The sequence below is a fragment of the Ptychodera flava genome, unplaced genomic scaffold (genome assembly GCF_041260155.1).
Source record: "Ptychodera flava strain L36383 unplaced genomic scaffold, AS_Pfla_20210202 Scaffold_41__1_contigs__length_1339820_pilon, whole genome shotgun sequence".
NCBI lineage: Eukaryota > Metazoa > Hemichordata > Enteropneusta > Ptychoderidae > Ptychodera > Ptychodera flava.
In genome coordinates, this window is record NW_027248363.1 from 263813 (window position 1) to 285291 (window position 21479).

The 21479-nt window shown below is 39.3% G+C and overlaps 1 protein-coding gene across 2 annotated transcripts; it reads right to left on the reverse strand.

Annotated features, from left to right (window-relative positions):
- Positions 1-104: 104 nt before the first annotated feature.
- LOC139128026 (aqualysin-1-like) lies at positions 105-17752 on the reverse strand. Of its 2 annotated transcripts, none has more exons than XM_070693894.1 (9): positions 17703-17752; positions 8225-8343; positions 7364-7480; positions 5789-5912; positions 4599-4708; positions 3481-3622; positions 2703-2887; positions 1606-1777; positions 105-416 (listed from the first exon to the last, which is right to left on the reverse strand). In XM_070693894.1, exons 2-9 carry the CDS (start codon positions 8333-8335, stop codon positions 265-267), a joined length of 1113 nt encoding a protein of 370 aa, XP_070549995.1. In that variant the 5' UTR covers positions 8336-8343; positions 17703-17752; the 3' UTR covers positions 105-264. The 2 variants fall into 2 exon arrangements, with proteins under 2 accessions (XP_070549995.1, XP_070549994.1); XM_070693893.1 differs by lacking the exon at positions 17703-17752 and adding an exon at positions 8524-8665.
- Between the last annotated feature and the right edge of the window lie 3727 nt (positions 17753-21479).

Genomic DNA, 21479 nt, shown 5'->3' on the forward strand with positions numbered 1-21479 from the left:
ATTCCTCAAGGAAAGTTAGAGCAAAAGTTTAAGTGGAATGCTATATGTCAAGCAAGTTAAGGGGTTCGATTCTTGTTTTGGAATGCGTAAGAAAAAGCTATGTGTCATGGAGCAGAGCGTTTATTAATGTAGTTGACTGTTACAGAATTTGAAAATCGAAAATGGCGGATTTCCACCATATTCAAGGAAAGCAAATCATTGATTGATCACGAAAATGTTGGATGTCCAGCCCAATCATTCTTGAAGTGAGATAGACACGCGTTGCTAAACTGTCGGGTTTTCCACGTACAGGAGTCGGTTAGGAGTTCCTGGACCGGGGTTGATGACGGTGCCAGTGGTGGCGTCATTCCTCAGTTTGTCTTTGCAGGTCGCTCCAGAGCTACACCGCCCTGCAGCCAGGTGAACGGCGATGGCGCCTGTTAGAAACATATATCACGTGGTTAGTCGCACGCCGTAATATAAGATGGTGCATACATCAGAATCACGACATAGTTTCGCAGGCAAGTTGAGTGTCGACATGTTCAAATGCTGCATAGTCAGTGAGTAAAAGTCGGAACAATTAGAATAATTTTAAAGGAGAAAAATACTTATAAGGGCAAATGCTCTGGCTAGCGTAATGTAAGCACAATTCAATACAAATGTATTGTGGCCAAGAAAAAACACACATTTCTGACGACCGTAAATTGTTTTATTTTGGATTTTAGGCTACAGCTTCAATTTTCCTGTTTCAAAACTAAAGCATGTTCATTTCCGTTCCTTTCAAAGAAGATCATTTTCTATAACATTCCTCAGCAATAAAATTTAGTTTCAAAATAAATGAAGATACATGAATGTAATTCTTGGCACAAAACATGCTGCGCCCGTCGTGCTTTTTCATGTTAAATAGTGTACAATAATTATAGAGCTTACACAAGCTTGGCGACCATTTTGAATTTCAAATATCGGTATATGTCAGGTAATTTGTTTCCCCGAAGACCCAATTTTTTAGAATCTATCGCTTCTCTAGCACCAAGCTTTGAACATTGCCCCCGATTATATATCTTGATTCTGTAAATGTATGGTTGAACGTTTCATTCAGCAAAGTTTGGTCAAATTTAGGTTTAAATCTTTCACTTTCTTGGCGCGTACTACTTACAGGTATCGCACAGGATTTTTTTGGATTCGGATTCAGAAGGATACCAAACAAGAATGATTATTTCGAGTTGTTTTTTTCCATAGTAGAGTATGTACTGATTCGTTATAGGGGAATGCGCCTCGGGGGCAGATATTTTGACTCTCAAATTCATACAATACTAATCTGCCACTTGTGGGAGCTCATTTTAAAGCTCTTGGAGAAAGAAATACTTTCACCGTCTTAGTTTTTCGAAAATTCAACATTTTATTTTTACCCGATTGAGTTAACACAGGGATGGCGGCCATTTTGAATTTCAAAAACCCCAAAATGTTGACGAAATTGTCTTGTTCAAAACTTTGCATGGTGACCCCTGATTTTTATTAGTGATTTGGCAAGAGAGTTGAAAGTTTCATTCGGAGAAAGTTTGAGTGAAAGTTTAAGTCTTTCACTTTCGAGGCGCATACTACCTTAAGTAAGGATTTATAACTAACCTGCAACGTGTGGAGCTGCTTGTGAAGTGCCACTCATGATAGTATACGATGTGTCGGTTGGATGGTGCGCACTTCTAATGCTTGAACCGCCAGCGAAGATGTCGACGCAGGTACCGTGGTTGGAGAAGGAGGACCTAGTGTCCGTGCTTGTCGTAGACGCCACAGTTTCAGCCTGACAAGAAAATTGAGTCAGATTCTTTAAAGGACGTTTGCGTTTGTGAGAATTACCTTGATTCTAGTCGGTGAAGTTTTACAAAAATTGAAATCACTTTTCAATAGGTTTGTATGAAATAGAAAAGACACAAGATAAACTTTGCAAATGGTGCCTATTTGTAACATTCTCTCTTGTGTCTCTTCTATTTCATACAAACCTATTTGAAATTCAGCAGCCCAGGTCAGGTCACAAAACCACAAAACAAAAGTTCTGAAAATAGCCAAAAGATACAGCTTATGGAGCTTTAAATACGCGATTACTGATCGCTATTTGGGAATGTCTAGATTGGAAAGCCAAACGGACTTCCGCGCTGTCATCTCAGATATATATGAATAAATACCAGCCCCATACCAGAAATTACTAGTCTTGAGGCAAGGTTTGTTTGTCCTGGGACCAGGGATTACCATTAAAGCTCCATAAGCTGTATCTTTTGGCTATTTTCTAAGAACTTTTGTTTTGTGGTTTCCATACACTTTCTGCATTGAATCCCTAAACTGTAATTTAATGCCAAGTATTTAGCATATCAACACAACCTATATGAGTATAATCTACATTGTTATTGTTGAAAATTGTATTCAAGTCCGGACTAGAATTCATTTGTAAACAATCAACAATGATCACTACGACAAAAAGAATACTCGAAATTTCAGCATGACAAACGGATTAGGGTCAGACACGGTAGTTGATATACAGAGGCAGAATACTGAAAAACTTGCCACAAGTTGCAGTTACGAGTCCTATATTCTCATAGAGAGTGTGTTCACAAGCTGAATATAGGGGCATTTGAACATGGTTTCGCGGTACAAGAAGAATTCGTATCTGACAAACATAATAGACGATAAAAGAAGTCGAGTCAAAAGTTGCGGCTTATGAAAAATCTTACCGTAGCCACTCTTGCCGGGGAAAACGCACAGGCGTCAGCGCTGCCATTGCCAGCGGAGACAACCGTTGGAACGCCAGAATTTATCAGATCACGGACAGCGTTGTCCAAACTGGTACTAGGGCCAGCGCTCGAGGACAGAGACGCAACGCCGGGCTTGGGGCTGCCGGCGGCGACAGCGTTCAGCCCTGCAAAGAGACATGTTAACTGATGTTTTATCTCTGCGACATTGGTGCTACACAGAAGTTTAGCGTCTTGACGTATACATGCGCGTATCATATGTGAGTCGAACAAGTTGAAAATAACGGCATACAGAACAATTTAATATAGGCCTGACTCACTCGAAATTAATGTCGAGAAGAAAAGACTCGGAAAGTAAAATCGGGCCATCGCTTATGTAATATAAATGTTTAGAATGTTACAGACTTCAGATATATCTAAAAGGTGGAATAAAATGAATGCATGTACGAAAGTACTTAAGCTTGCCTGCCATCATGCCTTCCTACATTCATGTATGTATGTATGTATGTATGTATGTATGTATGTATGTATGTATGTATGTATGTATGTATGTATGTATTTGTGTAATGCATAAGCTTATATGTTTCAATATAATAATAAACATACATTACATGTAACTAATATGGTCCCGTGTATATTACTTTAGAGTCAATCGGTGGTTTACATCCTCTAATCGAGGACAGCATGATCCTGTTTCTTTAACAACACTGATAAAAATTAAAAATTAAAATAAAAAATGAAATAAAATAGCGCCACTCACCGGCAATGATATTAGAAGTGGGACCTGAACCAGTGCATGGGAGAACACGGACAGAATGGACGGTAGCTTGCACAGCCACGCCAACACTTGTGCCGCCAGCAGTTCCAGCACAGTGAGTACCGTGCCCGTTGCAATCTGTGCCCTAATGTTTTCAGAAAACAAGAAAAATTCAAAGTTTTGAAATTTTGAAAATTTGAAATGTGACTGGGAAACAAAAGTCCTACTGCACGTCAAGAGTTGCCTTTAAACACGACCGAAGTAAGACTGCCTGCGTGTATAGTATGTCTGTGCGTCTATCTGCCAAGTCTGGCGTCTGTACTGTGGCAGAGACGGTCTAGCAATAGGCATACCGTAGAACAGCCGAGTAGATTCAATATATTATTGCCTGAATACATGGGTCTATGCGCCTGATCAGTTGACAGTTTGCACGATGCCGGGATGGCAATTTGTCTCCGGCTGCAAGGGCACGCAAAGCAATCTATTCAGGCAATCATATTTTTATTACAAGCCTCTTCACGGTTTAATTAATGCTATATGACGTTAAGGTACATGTATGGTATTCTAAAAAAAATTACTATTATCGACCAGCATCAAACAGGTGTTAATGAAAGTCAAAATAGCAGTGCGCGCATGGATATTTTACATCTAGCGTTAAGCGTCTATCTGGGCGACGATGGGCTTCACCAGACCGATAACTATTGAAACCGGTCCGTACATCGTTCACACGGTCCACTAACTCCCCGGATGTTCCTATTCAAATCAACGCACTTCGCACTCACATCAAGGCATTTAATAAAATATACGCTTGCCATTTTGTACGCGCGTTAACAGAGTAGGACACTTGGGTGTCAGACATTGACTCGAATCGGACTTTTAAAGACTAACTGATCAATGTATGACGTTTGCAGACGTCAGGAAAGCCTATAACGACGGTGGACCGACCTCTTACATATAACACAAATTAAGCGAAGATTCCAATACATCATTACATGGACGTTTGGGATTTTCCAATGTATGATCGCGATCGTTCCATCAGAAATTCTTACAAACAGGAACTGACTTCAACTACTCGAAATAAATTTAAGAGATTGTTTTTTTTCTGTTGTAATGTTACTTACGTCACCGAATGTTTCGTAATCCCAGAAGAATTCAGCACGGCCGCCGAATTCCACATGGGTGTAACGGATACCAGTGTCTAGGATGAAGATGTTAGCGCCAGCCCCGGTACCTGCCATAGAACAGTGGATATTTTCTTATTAAACGTGGAAGTACTGTACAGTACAGCTACATTCATCTAATTATGAAAATTTATTATATTAGCTAAAATTAAATGTCTTTCCGATAACCCGAACTACCCTTAATAAAACCCTCCTACTCTAACAGCCCCCGCCCCAATGATTAATATTTGCCAATTTGAAATTTTGTTGTTTGATTAGTCTCACTGAAATTAAAATACAAATGAAAAATGAAGTCCCCGATTGACCTGCCCTATTTCCAGAGGATTTGTTAACAGAAATGCATAATATTTCTCTTTTGCCTTATTAAATAACAAAAATGAAAAATGGAAAGATTCCACACTCGTAGTACGTATGATCAGTATTTTTTTTCCAAGTTCAAGTGTGTTTAAAGGTTAACGGTACAACGTAACTGTTCGAACTGTCCACAATCAGATGTGCATCCCAACGTGAGTGCTGTGATCAAACATGAAATCACATAGATGAAGTAACTGTCAAGCAGCCTGGGACCAAACCATTGTTGAAAACCACCATCCCAATGTTTTTTTGGAACATTTTCTGATCATATTCATTAAAATGAGCCCTCTATAATTTGTCACGACGTACTCCTGTAGAAATATACTCAGGTAGTACTTGGCCGCTATCTACTTCACAGCAATATGCATGAGTGTATGTACATTGAAGTAACTTACAAGCTTCATAAGCTGTATCTTTTGGCTATTTTTTCAGAACTTTTGTTTTGTGGTTTCCATACACTTTCTGCATCGAATGTCTACACTGTAATTTAATGCCAAGTATTTAGCATATCGACACAATCTTTATGAGAATAATCTCCGTTATTATGGTGAAAATTGCATTTAAGTCCGGACTAGAATTCATTTGTAAACAATAAACAATGATCACTACATGCATACAAGCTGTGTTGACAAAAAGAATACTCGAAATTTCAGCATGACAAACGGATTAGGGTCAGACATGGTACATAGGCAGAATACTGAAAAAACTTGCCACAATTTACAGCTTATGTCCCTTTAAGACAGAACTCAAGTACACCAGCAGATATCGAAACATACCATAGATGTTCATTACACCGTCGAGGGGGAGGTTCCTCTGATCCAAGCGATCACACCCCCATTCTACGTCAGACTTGGCCATGGAGTCCTCCTCCACGTATTCAACGAATGGGAGTTTCGTCAGCTGGATAGTGAAGCAAGAATAGGAACAAGATTTGAGACAAGGAATAATGGTTAAATTATTCCTCCGAGCGACAAACAATAGGAACAGAATTCAACCCTTTCACCACAATGGTTTGAACCAATCCCATTGTTTTCTATGGTAAAGTTGGACCTCTTGATAGGGAAATGGAAGGGGGGGTTTAAATGGTTAAGGCTCCTACATACATAGCCAGTTTCAGATTTTGTTTTTCTCGCTTAAAGAAGTCCAAACCCCAATAAAGTATATATTTTCTGAAAGCCCTGATTTCGGGAATTTCAACCGTGCACAGTACAAAGTCATTGTTTGCATAATAGTCACGTGACAAGCGTTTTTCTGACTATTCCAAAATTGATTTTTCCTCCCTGGTTAGCAAACACGCTGCAATGTTTCCGTTTGAAATTGATACTATCTTTCAAATCCTTCTTATTGACACCATTCTGCGTCCAGATTCAAGTATCTCTCTATCATTAATCTTCGTATCTTAGGTACTGAGCCGAGTGTTGCTACCGCTTTAATCGGCCCTAAGCGGTATTTGGTGGACCAGGTAGGTCTTAACGATAGGAAATTTTGTTTCAAATAATAACCAAAACAAAACCGTGGAGTAAAGCTCTGTAAATAGTCATCTAAGGTGTTCGTGTACTCTGATGAAACATAAAGTATAATTCTAAATAAATAAATAAATAAATATGCTACCATTGTAATGACATGCCTTTTACTACAATGACACCTTTTTCTTAAAAGTTTCCTTGGAATTAACTATTTCATAGAAAAGGTATTGAATACTCTTTTCGGGTAGTCAATAGAAGTAAACTTTGCAAGGCCAAAATTCAAAAAACGAAAACGAAAACAAAAACCCGTTGAACACGAAAAAGTCTCTTGTACTTAAAAATGTCAATTATATAACATCCACAATCATCGTGTACTGTATATTCACGCGAGAATATTGTTTTATTGTTTTACTCACGAAACATTTATTGCATTTCAAGACTATTTCTTTCATGTTTTCATTTTAAGTAGACACAGGTGTTATTGAGTTTGGCGTGTTGGTCAAGTGCACGAGTACATCTGAGATCGAAGTCCATATGATAAATCTGTAAGATCGAAACTCATAAGCTTGAAGCATTGGCATTAGACGAACCAGACATATTGTCTAAATCGAAGTGTTGCCAACACTGTCGGGTGCAATTAACTTTGGCAGAGTTAATTTCACTGTGATCGACTGGAATTACTGCTCAGCTGATAATCACACCTGATAGTGTTGGCAACAACTCGATTTAGACAATATGTCTACTTCGCGTAATGCCAATGCTTCAAAGCAAACCACTGTAGTTCAAGAAGAACACATTGTACGGAATAATGTCAGCGATGGAAGATATTGGAATCCTATGAATGTTTATGCTGCACTTCACTTCTGAACAAGGCTTTGAACTTACTGCGCTGACGGATCCAATGTGGTCGACGGCGAAACCATTCAAGACATCGGTGAAGGCGTACTTTACAGATGCCCCACTTGGCAGCTCAGCCAGGACAGCTTTGACGTCAATGCCATCCTACCATAGGAAAATTAAAAAGTGTCAATCATTTCATATGCAAATAATGAATTCGAACCGCGGGCATTGGCATCAACCGTCTCCTGAGGATGTGTTCTATAATTTATATATCGGACCATAGCTCCACGTTGCTTGTTAACACAGCCTTTTGAAATACAATCAATAATTGTGAAGAACGCCTATCGCCATGGCGAATTCAATGATTGGCACTACATCGTGCCGAAATGGAACGCGCTTCGGGGACAGATATTAGGACGCTCAAATTTCTACAATTCTTTTTTGATCTACCTCTTGTAGGGGCTCATTTTAAAGCTCTTGGAGTAAGAAAAACTCACACAGTCTTAGTTTTTCGAAAAATAGAAAATTTAACTTCCTCCATAGAGTTAACACAGGGATAGCGACCGTTTTGAGTTTCAAATATCGAGAAACCTTAGATAATTTGTATTTCGAGTGCCAAAGTTTGCACGGTGAGGCGCATACTACTTTGACAGATGTAAGGGCTATAGCTTTCTTGCTTCCAAGCTTCCGAAAGACTTGCATCGAATTACTTTAAATGCGCATATATGTATCGTGATAAATCCGTCACAATTTTAATTGAGTGATATTAGAATTTTTAAACATGAAATTACAGTGAAAATTCACCCCGAAAAGTTTCAAACATTTGGCAAATCTTGTAAAAGGCAAACCTTATACTGTCCCCTCTAAGAGCAAAATACCTCTATATGTAACTGAATCTTATATTACCTTGACTTTCACGATGTAGCTGTTTTTCACAGGATTCATGGCCTTGAAAAATGGAGCGAAGGTGGCGGCACTGGCCGCTGTAAGGAAGAGTGTGAGAAGAAAGATACGCATCTTGGAATCTTGGGAGAGAGAGAGAGAGAGAGAGAGAGAGAGAGAGAGAGAGAGAGAGAGAGAGAGAGAGAGAGAGAGAGAGAGAGAGAGAGAGAATTAGTAGATCGATGGCAATGGTCGACGGTATTGGTCAGTTTAAAGCGGAAGGCCAGGACACTCCAAAACGATGGACTATGTCGTGCGCATACCTTTACGGAATGGAATTGCAGACTAGCCTGTGTACTGTGAAGAACCCTCAATATAAATGCGTCACAGAACTTATCAACTTTTTTGAGATCCGTTGGATAATAAGATACAAGACAATGTCTATACGACCAGACGGCTGGCCTTGGTTAAGCTAATCCCACGTGCAGTGGAAACTGAGGTTGTCATGTGCATCTGTCTGGAGAAACGTAGATTTTCTGTCCCAATGGTATTCCATTGCGTATCTCTGTAGAGCATTATATTCAATAAAAAAGATGATAATTTGATTACGAATATGAAGCTGACATGGCAGATGGATAGTTTTGACGTCATCAGTGCCGCGTTCTCCCGGAAAGGGAGTTTGAAATGATAGTTGGCGAAGATTACATCTAAATGAACGTTTCTTACATCTGTGATCAGAGAGCAGAATTCTCACGGCTGGTCCCTAACGTGTAAAAATTGACCTAAATTTGTCATGTAATCTTCAAATTTGTGATAAACACTGCCGTTATTTTGCCAGACACTGAGCAAATATTCTATGTATCCTAATTCTGGCACAATTGTACGAAATGGGATATATTTCACAGTAAAATCTCGACACAATTTGTACTTTTTATTGTAGTAAAATTTGGTGATAAAAATCATCACACATGATCCCAATTGTCTTGTGAGGGCAGCAATTATACCAGTATAAGTGGATACGTTTTTACGGGTGAAAATTCAATATTATGAGAATGCCTTCATTTGACGCAAACGTGACAACACCAACCAATCATCAACGATGTGCGACTACAGAAGATAACATTATGTACAACTGCTAGAATTATGCCACTAGCCTTTTTTATATATTTTCAGTGAAATTCGTCGTTCCACGTAGAAAGGAAATATTTTTATATTTTGTGAGATAAAGCAGGTCAAATCAAAGGCCTGGTCCATAAACCATAACAAATTGACACAAAAAACCTTGACCTTGAACAAGTACCAATGGACTTAACTTCTGAAAATACTTTGCAGTATTTAGTGTACCTAGGTTGTTGTCAAAATATTAGCGCACTATTGAAAGAGTGTTATTAAAGGGACATAAGCTGTAACTTGTGGCAAGTTTTTCAGTATTCTGCTTCTGTATATGAACTGCCGTGTCTGACCCTAATCCGTTTGTCGTGCTGAAATTTCGAGTATTCTTTTTGTCAACACAGCTTGTATGTGTGTAGTGATCATTGTTTATTGTTTACAAATGAATTCTGGTCCGGACTTGAAATCAATTTTTAACAATAACAATGTAGATTATACTCATATAGGTTGTGTTGATACACTAAATACTTGGCATTAAATTACAGTTTAATGGATTCGATGCAGAAAGTGTAGGGAAACCACAAAACAAAAGTTCTGAAAAAATAGTCAAAAGATACAGCTAATGGAGCTGTAATTGTTTCTCAATAAAAACAGCACTGTCCTTCTGAAAGGCCTGATCTATTTGAGAATGTAATTTGCATTTCAGATGCAGGGTGGCGTTTGAGTGGGGTTAGTTCAGTTCGTCCCCAATGCGTTTTCAAAGATTTGCATGGATTTTGTCGGGCGCTATCAGTGAAGTCAGCATCGATTTACCAGCAAGTCAGCAAGGCAAAGGCAGTCCACAGGTCTGCAAGCGCGCCAGGAAAGTCACAACAATGTCGCGAGAAGTTTCTTCCAGCCGGTAAAATGTCGGCGACGCTGGCAGATCTTGCAAACCGGAGCCGGTCATTGACATTCTGCCGTGCGTTACCCCTGCACGACCCTAAAACACAAACGTGATTAATATTTTGCTGTCACTCGTATGGATTATCATCCAATCATATGCGTCACGCACTACGATGAAGATACGTTATCAAGCACGTATTCCTGATGTAATCAGAGCATATGGTATTCTATGTACACATCGAGCAAAATAGTCCACCCCTGTGAGGGGCTCTGTGCAGCGACTGTCACAGAACTGTGGTATGATGGATCCGTGTAGGCACAGACAACTAGAAGAAACAGACTAGCAACGCGGCATGGCTTTTGTTCCATGGTCGTCTCGGTAGACTATGACCTTTTCAAATTAAAATGAGCTTCACAGGTGTTAGATTTTTTGGAACCTTTGTTCGTGGTTGATAATTGCACGAGATTATGCAAAAAGTACGACGAGATGGCATCGTGCTGCCAGTCGCGTAGCAACCATACTTACTTTGTGAGCTCTCAGGGCAGAAACACTGCTTCACGCCAATCAAAACATAACACGCCCGCAGTTTCATAAACACGTCCTTCAATTACCAACTTTTAATAGACGATATGACTGACCGTAAACCATTGAGTAAAACCAGACAGTATCGATAGAAGATTTTCAAATTTGGTTGAAACACACTCATTATATATTCATAAAAATGTGAGATGAATTTTTAAAATGGTAAAACTCACTTTCCCGAAGCTAAAAACTTTCCCGTTTTCGCCAGCATGCCGATTCCACTCAGCACCACATGACAACAATAACACAAACTTTGCCGAACATACTTTCGCTTAAAAATTGGCAAAAATCCGGAAACTACCGAAGGGTGCATGGTCGGCACTCTTCGGAAAAGCGAGGCGAGAGCTACCTGAGGCGAGGCGAACATGGATGACTTACGTAACCGCTTCACGCATTGAACAATACCCGTTGCCTGTCTGTTTCTATTTGTCTGTGGTGTAGGCAAGGACAGCACAGTGATGCAACAGTGCTGAGACTCGGGCGTGTATGCAGTACTGTGCTTTGCTGTGCTCATAGTTATGTTTCAGTCTCTGAAGAGACCTGTATGAAATACTAGTTTAACACGACTGTATACACTTCTGTGCTCAACAGAAACGCGACAGCGTCGAAACGTTTTCACGTCGCCCATGTATCTTTTGTCAGACAACAGACCTGTTACACATGAGAATGTTCATAATTTGCACACTCCGTACGATGCACCGCAACAGTGGTCACAACTCTGCTCGTACATTTTCAGGTGTATCAGACCGGCAGCAATGAATGTGACGAGATGTCACTTGACTGCCCAGACATACCAGCCACGTCCGTGAACTGACACAGCCGTGTCAACACAGTCCTAACACACAGTATACAGACCTTGCTATACACTCACTGACACCGTATAGGAACTGATCAGGGCTTGTTACGTGGATACTCCCTAAGCTGCCTACAGGTAGCTTGTTGTGTGCTCAGAAGTCCTCCTAGCTATGGCACGATGACACAACATATCAAATAAATGGCAAAAATTACGCAATTGATCGTATAGTACTTGTAAATGTACGATAATTTATTCAGCGGAGTTGATAGGGGAGACTTTTTCGCAAATAAAAGAGACCATTTCTTAACATTATCAATATATCCTTATTGAAGGTAGTGCGTGCTACGACAGTGAAAACCTTAGACTTTTGCGCGGATTATCCTCAATGAAACATTCAATCATTCTTTTACCATATCAAGAGTAATAATCTAGCCCAGGGGTCACTGTGCAAAGTTTGGTAATAGAGAAACAAACTACCTGACTTTTACCTATATATATATGAAATTCAAAATGGCCGCCACTCTATGGCGAGTCAGAAAACCCGGACCGAGACGAGTCGAGACGAGACCAAAATACCTCCTATCTTACTGATAGAAAAGTTACGGGTTTTTTGCACAAAGGCAGCATCTGTACCAATGCCACGGGAAAAAAGGACGTTGATCCACTTCTGTCTTAGTCAAAGAAGTGATATCCCACCCTACCATCGACTAATGCTTGTTCATTTTCGTACATTCTAGTCAGTGGTTACATAGTTCTCCGAATTTGAATCTTAATCTGAGGCTGCCTCAGATTCCACACAAATAACATACATGTACTATAGTATCGGTAATGTAGAAAAATGGTGCAGAGCCACTATAGGTACCTGTTAATAGACAAAAGTTGGCTATTGACACGCGGGACGTTTTTCTTCATAATTCACCACATTTTAGTGAAATAAACTGCTCTTCTTCCACGTAAATGAAGAACACATTGTTCTGCCATGCAGTAATTACAAAATAAGTTCTAATACGTCGGAAAATCAATATTTTGCAATGCTAGTGAAAACCGTCACGCACGGTACGTCGTACGCGTGCACCGTGTCACTCTAGCATAACCACGGTCCTGCATACGCGTATTTTTGCCGATTGGTGATACTTATTTGGTACAATGCCACCCTTTAGTGATGATGAGGTCCGTTTTGCATTGTAAAAGTCGGAAAATCTTAGTAGTTCACGTCAGAGAACTGTCATGACAGGCATCGTGATTTCTGATGGCCGCGACATTGACAGCTTGGTCGCTTTCGACATAAGTGACTCCGCATGCCTGCATTGAGAAACGACTATTACCATGGTGACAACATTCTAAAGCTTCGTCAGGTAATCCAAAATAGCAAGCAAAATGCACCCGAAGCGTAACTTCACGGCCTAGAACGGCGCGAGGCAAGAGCCAGAGAGAAAGATACAAAGAGTCTGAACACGGGGAGCCGATATTTTAACCTTGACCTCCAGTTCGGGTCAGCACTGGTGTGCTGCCTCCATGGTATAGTAAAGCCAATGACCTCGGGTACGACAAAACTGTACCCGGAAATTAAAACATTTTGGTAAAAAATTTTTCTCGCTTAAAACATCGTAGTAAACATTGCTATCACTTTCAATATCATGTCTTTCCTTTTCAATGTGCAAAAAAATTTTCAATATGAATCTATACTTGACAAATAGGTTTGCAGGGGAAGCAAAGTCGCCTTGCCCCCACAAATTGATTTTTTTACCTAATAAACGTTTTGTTTACTTTATAACATTATTCTCAGAACTATTCTTAAAAGATGATGCCATTTAGGAGAAATTCCTGACTCTCCAATTGCAATAGCATTACCTCTTATCCTCGTATTTCGGCTTTTCCTTTGCAATTAAAAGAACCGTGGACGACGACTTTGTTCATTCTTACGAACAAAATGGCAGAGGAAAACATTCTGAGAAGCATGAGGAAGTTTATTTCGCTAAAATCCGGTAAAATTTGGCTAAAAAAGTCCCGCGTGTCAATAGCCAACTTTTGTCTATTGACAGGCGCCTGTCAATAGCCACGGCATAAAATTAAACCTATGAGCTTCCAGTTTACTTTTCTATAATGTGTTTATAAATGGTGAATCTAATTTCTAAAAAATGATTACTTAAATCTCCTGTATGTATGTTTCTAATACAAGGTTACCTATTTTGAATTCACAGTAGATATCATAGTAGAATCTGAATCTGGCGCTTATCGCTTAGGCCAAAATGCCGACGTCGCATCGCAGTTCGCATGTTTCGAGCTCGCCTTGAACTCAAGTTGAAAAACCTCAACAAATCTTTTTTCAGTTGTTCCAATCGTTGATTGTGCTATCTCTTGCTTTGTGCATCGATCTTTGACACTCTCAACAAACTGCAAGCTTTCTGTAGTGTTGTATATATGATGTATTTACAACGCCTGGCCTGAGGGGTCATTATGGTCTCGTCTCGACTCGTCTCGGTCCGGGTTTTGAGACTCGCCGCCACTCTATTGTTTACCGTGGGGAAAATTCAAATTTTTGATTTTCGTAAAAAACAAGACGGTGCAAACTACTCACTCCAAGAGCTTTAAAATGAACCCCCAAATATCAGAAAAGAATTGTAAAAGTTTGAGAGTTCGAGTATCTGTCCTGGAAGCGCGTTCCCCAGGGAAAAAAATAAAATTGCCACCAAACTTTTTAAAGTATAGAATGAATACCTGAGTTTTCAAGTCTGTTGGAACTTTTCTACATGATATGCACGGATGGCATGATATTAATTGTAGAAGTCAACCGAGACAAATCCGTTTTAAAGATGCTGGTTTGAGAATAGCAACTTGAACAGATAAAAACAAGACAAGTGACGAAAACAGTCTTAGAACTTCTCAGAATGCATGGCACATTTCAGCTCGCTTCAACGTATAACTCATATCCTGCTGTAACAGTATCAGAGTATCGAACACGTGATCAGAACAAGTCTATACGATTGGTGCGATCCGCTTGACGTCATTTCTGTTCTGTGGTATCTCTTGTTTGCGAACATTTTACACAGACGTTTTTTTTTCAAAATCTCTCAGGCAATATTGGAATTATTTTTAACACCTGATAAGTCAAACTCGATCACACCACAGGCTCTCGTGACTAGCCAATTAAAAGATAATGAAGAAAAATGCTATTAAATATGGTTTACCCACAACCACAAAAACCTTCATTTTAACAGAAAGAAATAGAGTACCTAGAATTAAGTATACACAGTTATCGTGACCGAGGGTCGCATATCTAGGCTTGCACAACATCCATATACTTGATATTAAGGGGAAGTGGTATCATAACTACCCCGGTTGGTAAGTCTGGATCCACTGAATCTCAATAATTAAAAAAAAAAAAAAATTGGTCCATCACTAGTTCATTTCCTTCAAAAAGCAATCATTTTAACCCTTCTAGTCAGCCTAGAATTAGATGTCCGCACAATTAATAAGGTACAGCGGGTGAAAGGTTATAGACTCGTGTATTATCCCCTACCTTATCACACTGTTAGTAGTAACTGTCCTTTTATGCTGTATTCAAATTTGCCCTCCCTTGGTTAAATTTTGGTATACCATTTCTGTGTTGACCTCCATACCGTTGCCATATACTCATAGCATGCCAACATTTCACCAAAGCGGGGAGAGGGCGCACTGCACACTGCATACACAATATTAACACTGAACCGTCATGACTCACAGAGCGAGGTAACATACGGCGAGAGATTGGAACAAGGGCAAAAAGGCTCGCAAACGTGCACAAAATTAGATTTAATAGCATTATTCTTTATCTTTTAATTGGCCATTCACGAGCCCCTGTGATCAAATTTAAGCACGGGACATATTTTTGTTTGGCTAAAGCAAAGGTCCATAATAAGAGGTTTTGGGATTGGTACCCGTAATCATAGACCATACAGAAAAGTGCTCGCTATTGTCTATGGCCTAATCAAAGACGGGTCAGGTTCAGTGTAACATTTGCATAATCGCCTAGCTTCCACAAATTTATTCCACGGCCGATCGCCTTTGGTGTACGTGAAAGAAATCACACACTGCATACCAAACGCTCGGCATCGAGTGCCGGGAACTGAGTGCGGTCCTAAAAAGCTCTCAATCTCGAGAAAAAAAATTACATGACTGAAATTGCATTCGGCTTAGTCCTTCTGACCGACCGTCTGTATCATCTAAAAGTTACGTTTCAAAGTAAGATTTCTATAATGATCAAGTGGCGAGAGGAACAAACCAAAAAAGCAAAAACGCGATAACTTTTTGATTCTCTGCCGCACTGCAGAAGTCGGAAGAAGTTGATTTGCACTATTGTAAGGTTATGATTCTCGCAAAGTCTCACGAACGTGATTATGGGAAATTGATCGAAGTGAAATAAAGTAGCAATTTTACGACTCGTAAAGCAACATTAAATTTTATTTTTATAGAAATATTTTAAGTGAATAGCGTGAAATTTACCCCTCTATGGTTATAGCATGGATTTAACAACATTTGTATCCATGGTAACAGCTACTACTATAGTCGACTACTGAGCTAAGCGGAAAGGGGCCAGGCATGGTTTGGATCTATTTATAAAACCAAACTCTGATTAAATACACACCTGGAGATTCAAGCTGTGGTTTACACAGCTATTCCATTGACAGCGATTTTCAATGCACCAGCGATCGGTTCTCGTGTAAGTTATCAAACAAATCGACAAAAAGGTGTCAATGTGTGAAATTTCAAAACTGAGCTCTCTTGCCGAGCTTTGATGTATTTACGGTGAGCAGAACATTGTTTTCGTAACGTTTTCATCGAAACAAACTCAAAAAAGTTAGATTTTCTCGAGCTTTGACCCCGTGTTGTTCTGTTGGAGGCGTCTTTAATAATGAGCGTTTGCGGCATCTTGCTCCATTTCATACCTCACCCGCCCCTTTAATCCGTCAGTTGAATGGGCGAGAAGACCATTTACAGTAAACACAATTGGAACTAATTTGGGATAATTGGATGGTGAAGTAATGCCGATTTAATCTACAAATGTAATCTCATCTGCTTTTCTTTTTACATTACACACTTGTTTTTATGAGTAATTTGTATTATTGCAACATTCAACTATCTGGCAACTAATACTTTTGAGAAATTTTAAAAATATGAAAATCCAATTATCCCAAATTAGTTCCAATCGTGTTTGTATTAGGTTCCTATAACACGCTCTTCACCTGAGCAGTGGGGGTAAAGTACCTCGCCAAAGGGTACAGCATCTTGCTACCGTCTCAAACTAACTCGAACTCCTGTCACTCGTGGTTCTCGATCTCACTATCCATAGAGCGTGAGTCAAGCATCCAAAGTAACGGACTTTTGAAGTCAAAGACATTTTTCAAGTACAAAGGCTTAACACACCAAAAATTAGAGTCTTTACATATAGAGTTTTATGTTCCGCAAAAGGAAACATAAAATAGCGTTTTTAAATGTATCCGTATCCGTGCTACAATATTATGATCGAGAAAAACCGAAATGAGGGAAACCCCAAATATATGAGCTGTTCAGGGTAAAAAGTCTTTGGATGCACAATGCATTTAAGTTTAATACGATTGTAGCTAATTATGGATAATTGGATCTTCATATTTTTCAAATTTCTCGAAAATGTTAGGTGCCGTATGGCTGAATATTGCAATATTACGGGTAACTCATGAAAAGCAAGCGTGTAACTTAAAAACGAAAAATTGATGAGGTCACACTTGCAGATTAAATCGACATTACTTCACCATCCAGTTATCATAAATTAGTTCCAATCGTGTTCATGGTAACTTTTGCGGGAAAAGAATGCCAATTGACACAAGATCTCAAGCGATATCAAAACGAACGCAATCCCAACTTCGAAACCAATGAAAGGAAAAAGACACTATGAAAATCGAAAACTACTATGAAAATTTTCAAACGTGAAAGGTTTTAGAAATCACCGTACACCTGCCTGTAAAAATCTCTGCAATTAAGTGTCCGTAGGTCTGTGTCATGTCGTTTTGTATCCCAGAAAAAGACTCGGAGAAGTTGTAGCGAGGTTTTAAACGTGGGGCAAATATAATGGAACGTAACAGAGCAATGGAAGATACAGCTGGCTTTCTTACCTTAGCAGCACGGAGGTCCGAAATGATGATTTGTTGGCACTGGGTCATCTTTTAAACCAGTTAAAAAACCCAACAAAGTATCTCACCATCCGGTGCTTATCTGATCTGGGTCACACACAAGACTCACAGATAGTATTATGCAAAATGTGGTATTTTTTTATTACACCATGATGAATCACTCAAATTTTTATGATAGATTAAATAAGATGTTCTCTTTGACAATTTAACAACATTCTACCATAACTGTATCACCATTTCATTTCGCGCGTTCTCATGATGGTGAGCCAGAGATGGTATTCACAAAGCAACTACGCACGTGTATATGAACTCCGGCCTACTGGTCTTTTTTACCAATGAAGAATCTCCAACATGAGTAAGGCTTTAGAGAAGTCAAATAAATAAAGCGAAAACCTATCATAAACACCTGCACATGTATTTTGAGTTTCACTCGTTAATTTCTGCTAAGTCATGCTGAGTCAGTTAACGTTTAGTTTGATTAAGGTAGAACGCGCATCGGAGACAGATATTCGGACTCTCAAACTTTCACAATTCTTTTCTGATATACCACTTGTGGGGGTTCATTTTAAAGCTCTTGGTGTAAGGAAACTTTTTACCAGCTTAGTTTTTCGAAATACGAAATTTTTTTTATTTTCTCCATAGAGTTAACACAGGGATGGCGGCCATTTTGAATTTTAAATATCGGTAAATCTTGAGTAATTTGTTTCTCTAGATCCAAAATTTGCACGGTGACCCCGGATTTGTATTCTTTATGTTTAAAGAGAATGATTGAAATCTTCTTTGAGGAAAGTTTGAACAAAAGTTTCAGTTTTTCACTTTCGAGGCGCATAATACCTTAAAAAAAGAAAAATTAAAGTAAAATAACGTTTTAATGATAGAATTGCTTGACTTATTGGTAGGTGTATTCGTCTTGCAACATAGTTTATTATTCCTTTCCTCCAGTAGTCGAATTTTGACAGTTATGACTCAGCAAAAACTAAATGAGCGAAACCAAAAATATTTGAGCTGGTGTTCATACTAAAATAGTTAATGCATGAGACAATACACCAACGAAACACACGATTTTGTGAATTTATTAAATAATGAGAATGAATAAAATATACAAAGTTCTTTCGAAAACTTCAATTTGGAAAACTAGGAGGTTCAACTTGGTCGAAAATCGAATAATAGAAGCACGTGTGGTTTTTAACTAGAACCAAAAACGTTTTGCCAGCCATCCAGAAACAGTTTTAGCAAGCGTACGCCGTCAAGGCGGACAATCGCCAATCATAGGCACCGTCACTGGCGTAACTGACTTCTGCGGCAAGATGTGTTTCATATAGCAATGCGCTTACACATTGTTTCTTGGCCAGCAAACAGGCAGTTGTATCTCGCATCAGGTCGCTGGGAGAGGTCTACGGTGGGTTGCACCTTGTTATCATTGGTAGCGTGGGAATGTTATCTGCTTTCTCAGCTGGTTAGCTTTGCATAAACCTAGGTGGCAGATAGCAAGTGGGATTAGGGTGGTTGCTTGGGTTTGTCCCTGGGGAAGAGACAAAGTGATATGGTGGGAGGGGGACAGGCCAGTGATGATCTTCGGTAATGCGGACTAGACGACAAGCGGGAAATCTCCCTGCTGGCAAATGGGAAGAGGGGGACACTAGCTGCCAATCGGAACAATTTTAAAATCATAGCAAGGTTTGTTGCGAATATGTCTCACTGTCCTCCAGCTGGAGGGTTGACGGGACGAATTCATCGTCTGTAGCGTGGATTTTTTTTAATCGTTTGCTCAGCCATGGGCATGAAAACCCACTTGACGAACCTGAAAAAACCTGAATTCAGTTGTTTGGTGTGTTTTGCCGACTCGGAGAGGGGCCGGGGCGGGTTGAGAAATCGTCTGGAAAGGTCGGTGATAGCGGTAATCAAAATGACCCATTTCTATGTCCACAAGACTTACCTTCACCCGTTTCAACCTATTTCCATTAATTATTTAAGAAAAAGGCAAACGATAGGACGTGAAAATACTAGGCAAATACATGAACCAACCATACTCCCGCCGTTCTTTAAAAAAAAAAACGGAATCGAATACCACCAAAGTACACTACACATAGGGTGTACGCAGAGTGTCGCAAAGCTCTGAAAATGTGGTCTCGATGGGCTAAGGCCCCTAGTCAAATGAGGTCGAATTTTCATTTGTGCTGCACTTTGTCCAGCGTACTGCTTCAGTTTTTAAATTTATTCCAGTCAGATAAACTGTATAACATCACTTCGATCAGAGAAGAAGGCCATCTTAGACTTTATGAATAAAATACACACACATAGATATCTATAGTTTCCTCCAACACAGTATGACACGCACTGTGTGCGTGATATACCAGCATGTAGGTTCGAACAAAAACTCGAATTCTTTCGAAAAAATACGTCGATTGCATCGAGCCAATATTTGTTATAATATGAAAAAACCCCCGAATATTCATAATACTGCGACAATTCAAAATTACTTGACTGTCATATTTTTTCAGAAAAAGTTTAACAAAAACTCTTACCGTGTATGTCTCTCTGTCGTCAATAGATATTAATTCATCGACGCTTCATTATTACTGTCAACGATTACCAAATCAAAGGCTGGCCAGAAAACTGCTTAAGGTAGTGAGCGCCACGAAAGAGAAAGACTTAAACTTTTGCTAAAACTCTCCTAAATGTAACTTACGGCCACACTCTTACCAAACCAAGAATAAAAATCAGGGGTCACCGTGCAAAGTTTGGGACCAGAGAAATAAATTACCTAACATTTACCGATATTTGAAATTCAAAATGGCCGCCATCCTTGTATTTGGAAATGTGTTTGTTAGAATAGTTAAATACTTCATAAACACATTTCTCAGGACACAGTTCTTAGAGCTAATATGCACGATAGTAGAGTTACAGTTTCCTCGCTGTACATGATCTACTGCATGTCTCACACTTCTGTGAGACATATTTTTATCCTTGTTAAATATATCTGGGCTTTAAGAAAGTCCAGCCTCGAAAACACACGACATTAACCCTTTAAGTGCTTAATTTTCCCCACCAAAATTTTAGTGCAACATTTTACCAATTTTTATGCATTTTTCTGTATTTTTTTTGATAATTTTGGAGCTGATGGACATCACATTTAATTAATTACAGTTTTTAATCAAAATTTTGGCGAAAACCTGACGAAATTTGACTGGGATCTATTTTGTAACGGCGACAAAATTGACTTTGGCGCTCAAAGGGTTAAGGAAACCTAGTATCGAATGTACCAAGGAGGGTGCAACGGTTGACTTGAATGTAATCAGATTTAAACATTTAAAACTGAACAGTACATGGACAATTTTCAGCTGAACTACGATTAAACACTACTCTAGGGGGTATGTTTGTATTTTTTATTCATGAAGGTACCCTAAGGTCAGCAATATTATTGCCGTGAGGCAGATTGGTCCAGTGAGCTGGAAATATTGCCAAATGTCTTCCGAGTCGATCTACGATATTTGGCCAACGTATGTCAAACGTTGTAGGGCATATCTCACTTTGCATGAATACTAGACGATAGCATGTTGTTGTCGTTGTTGTTGTTGTTGTTGTTGTTGTTGTTGTCGTCATTGTTGTTTAGTGGTTACCATTGACGCATTTTAAGATAAAAAAAGCTTCCGCGACTCTCTGTCCAAGAAGGCATTGCTTGTTATTGATTCTTGTATCCGATGATTGACGTTGGAAGATTGACGTTTACTATATTTTGTATCATTAAATTATTGCACA

Excerpts from the sequence above, each read along its gene's own strand:
- LOC139128026 (XM_070693894.1), bottom strand. The coding sequence starts at position 8,335 with ATGCGTATCTTTCTTCTCACACTCTTCCTTACAGCGGCCAGTGCCGCC. Across the intron at positions 5,913-7,363 it reads ACATTGGATCCGTCAGCGCA|CTGACGAAACTCCCATTCGT; the intron begins GTAAGTTCAAAG and ends TTCACTATCCAG. Across the intron at positions 417-1,605 it reads AGCAGCTCCACACGTTGCAG|GCGCCATCGCCGTTCACCTG; the intron begins GTTAGTTATAAA and ends TGTTTCTAACAG.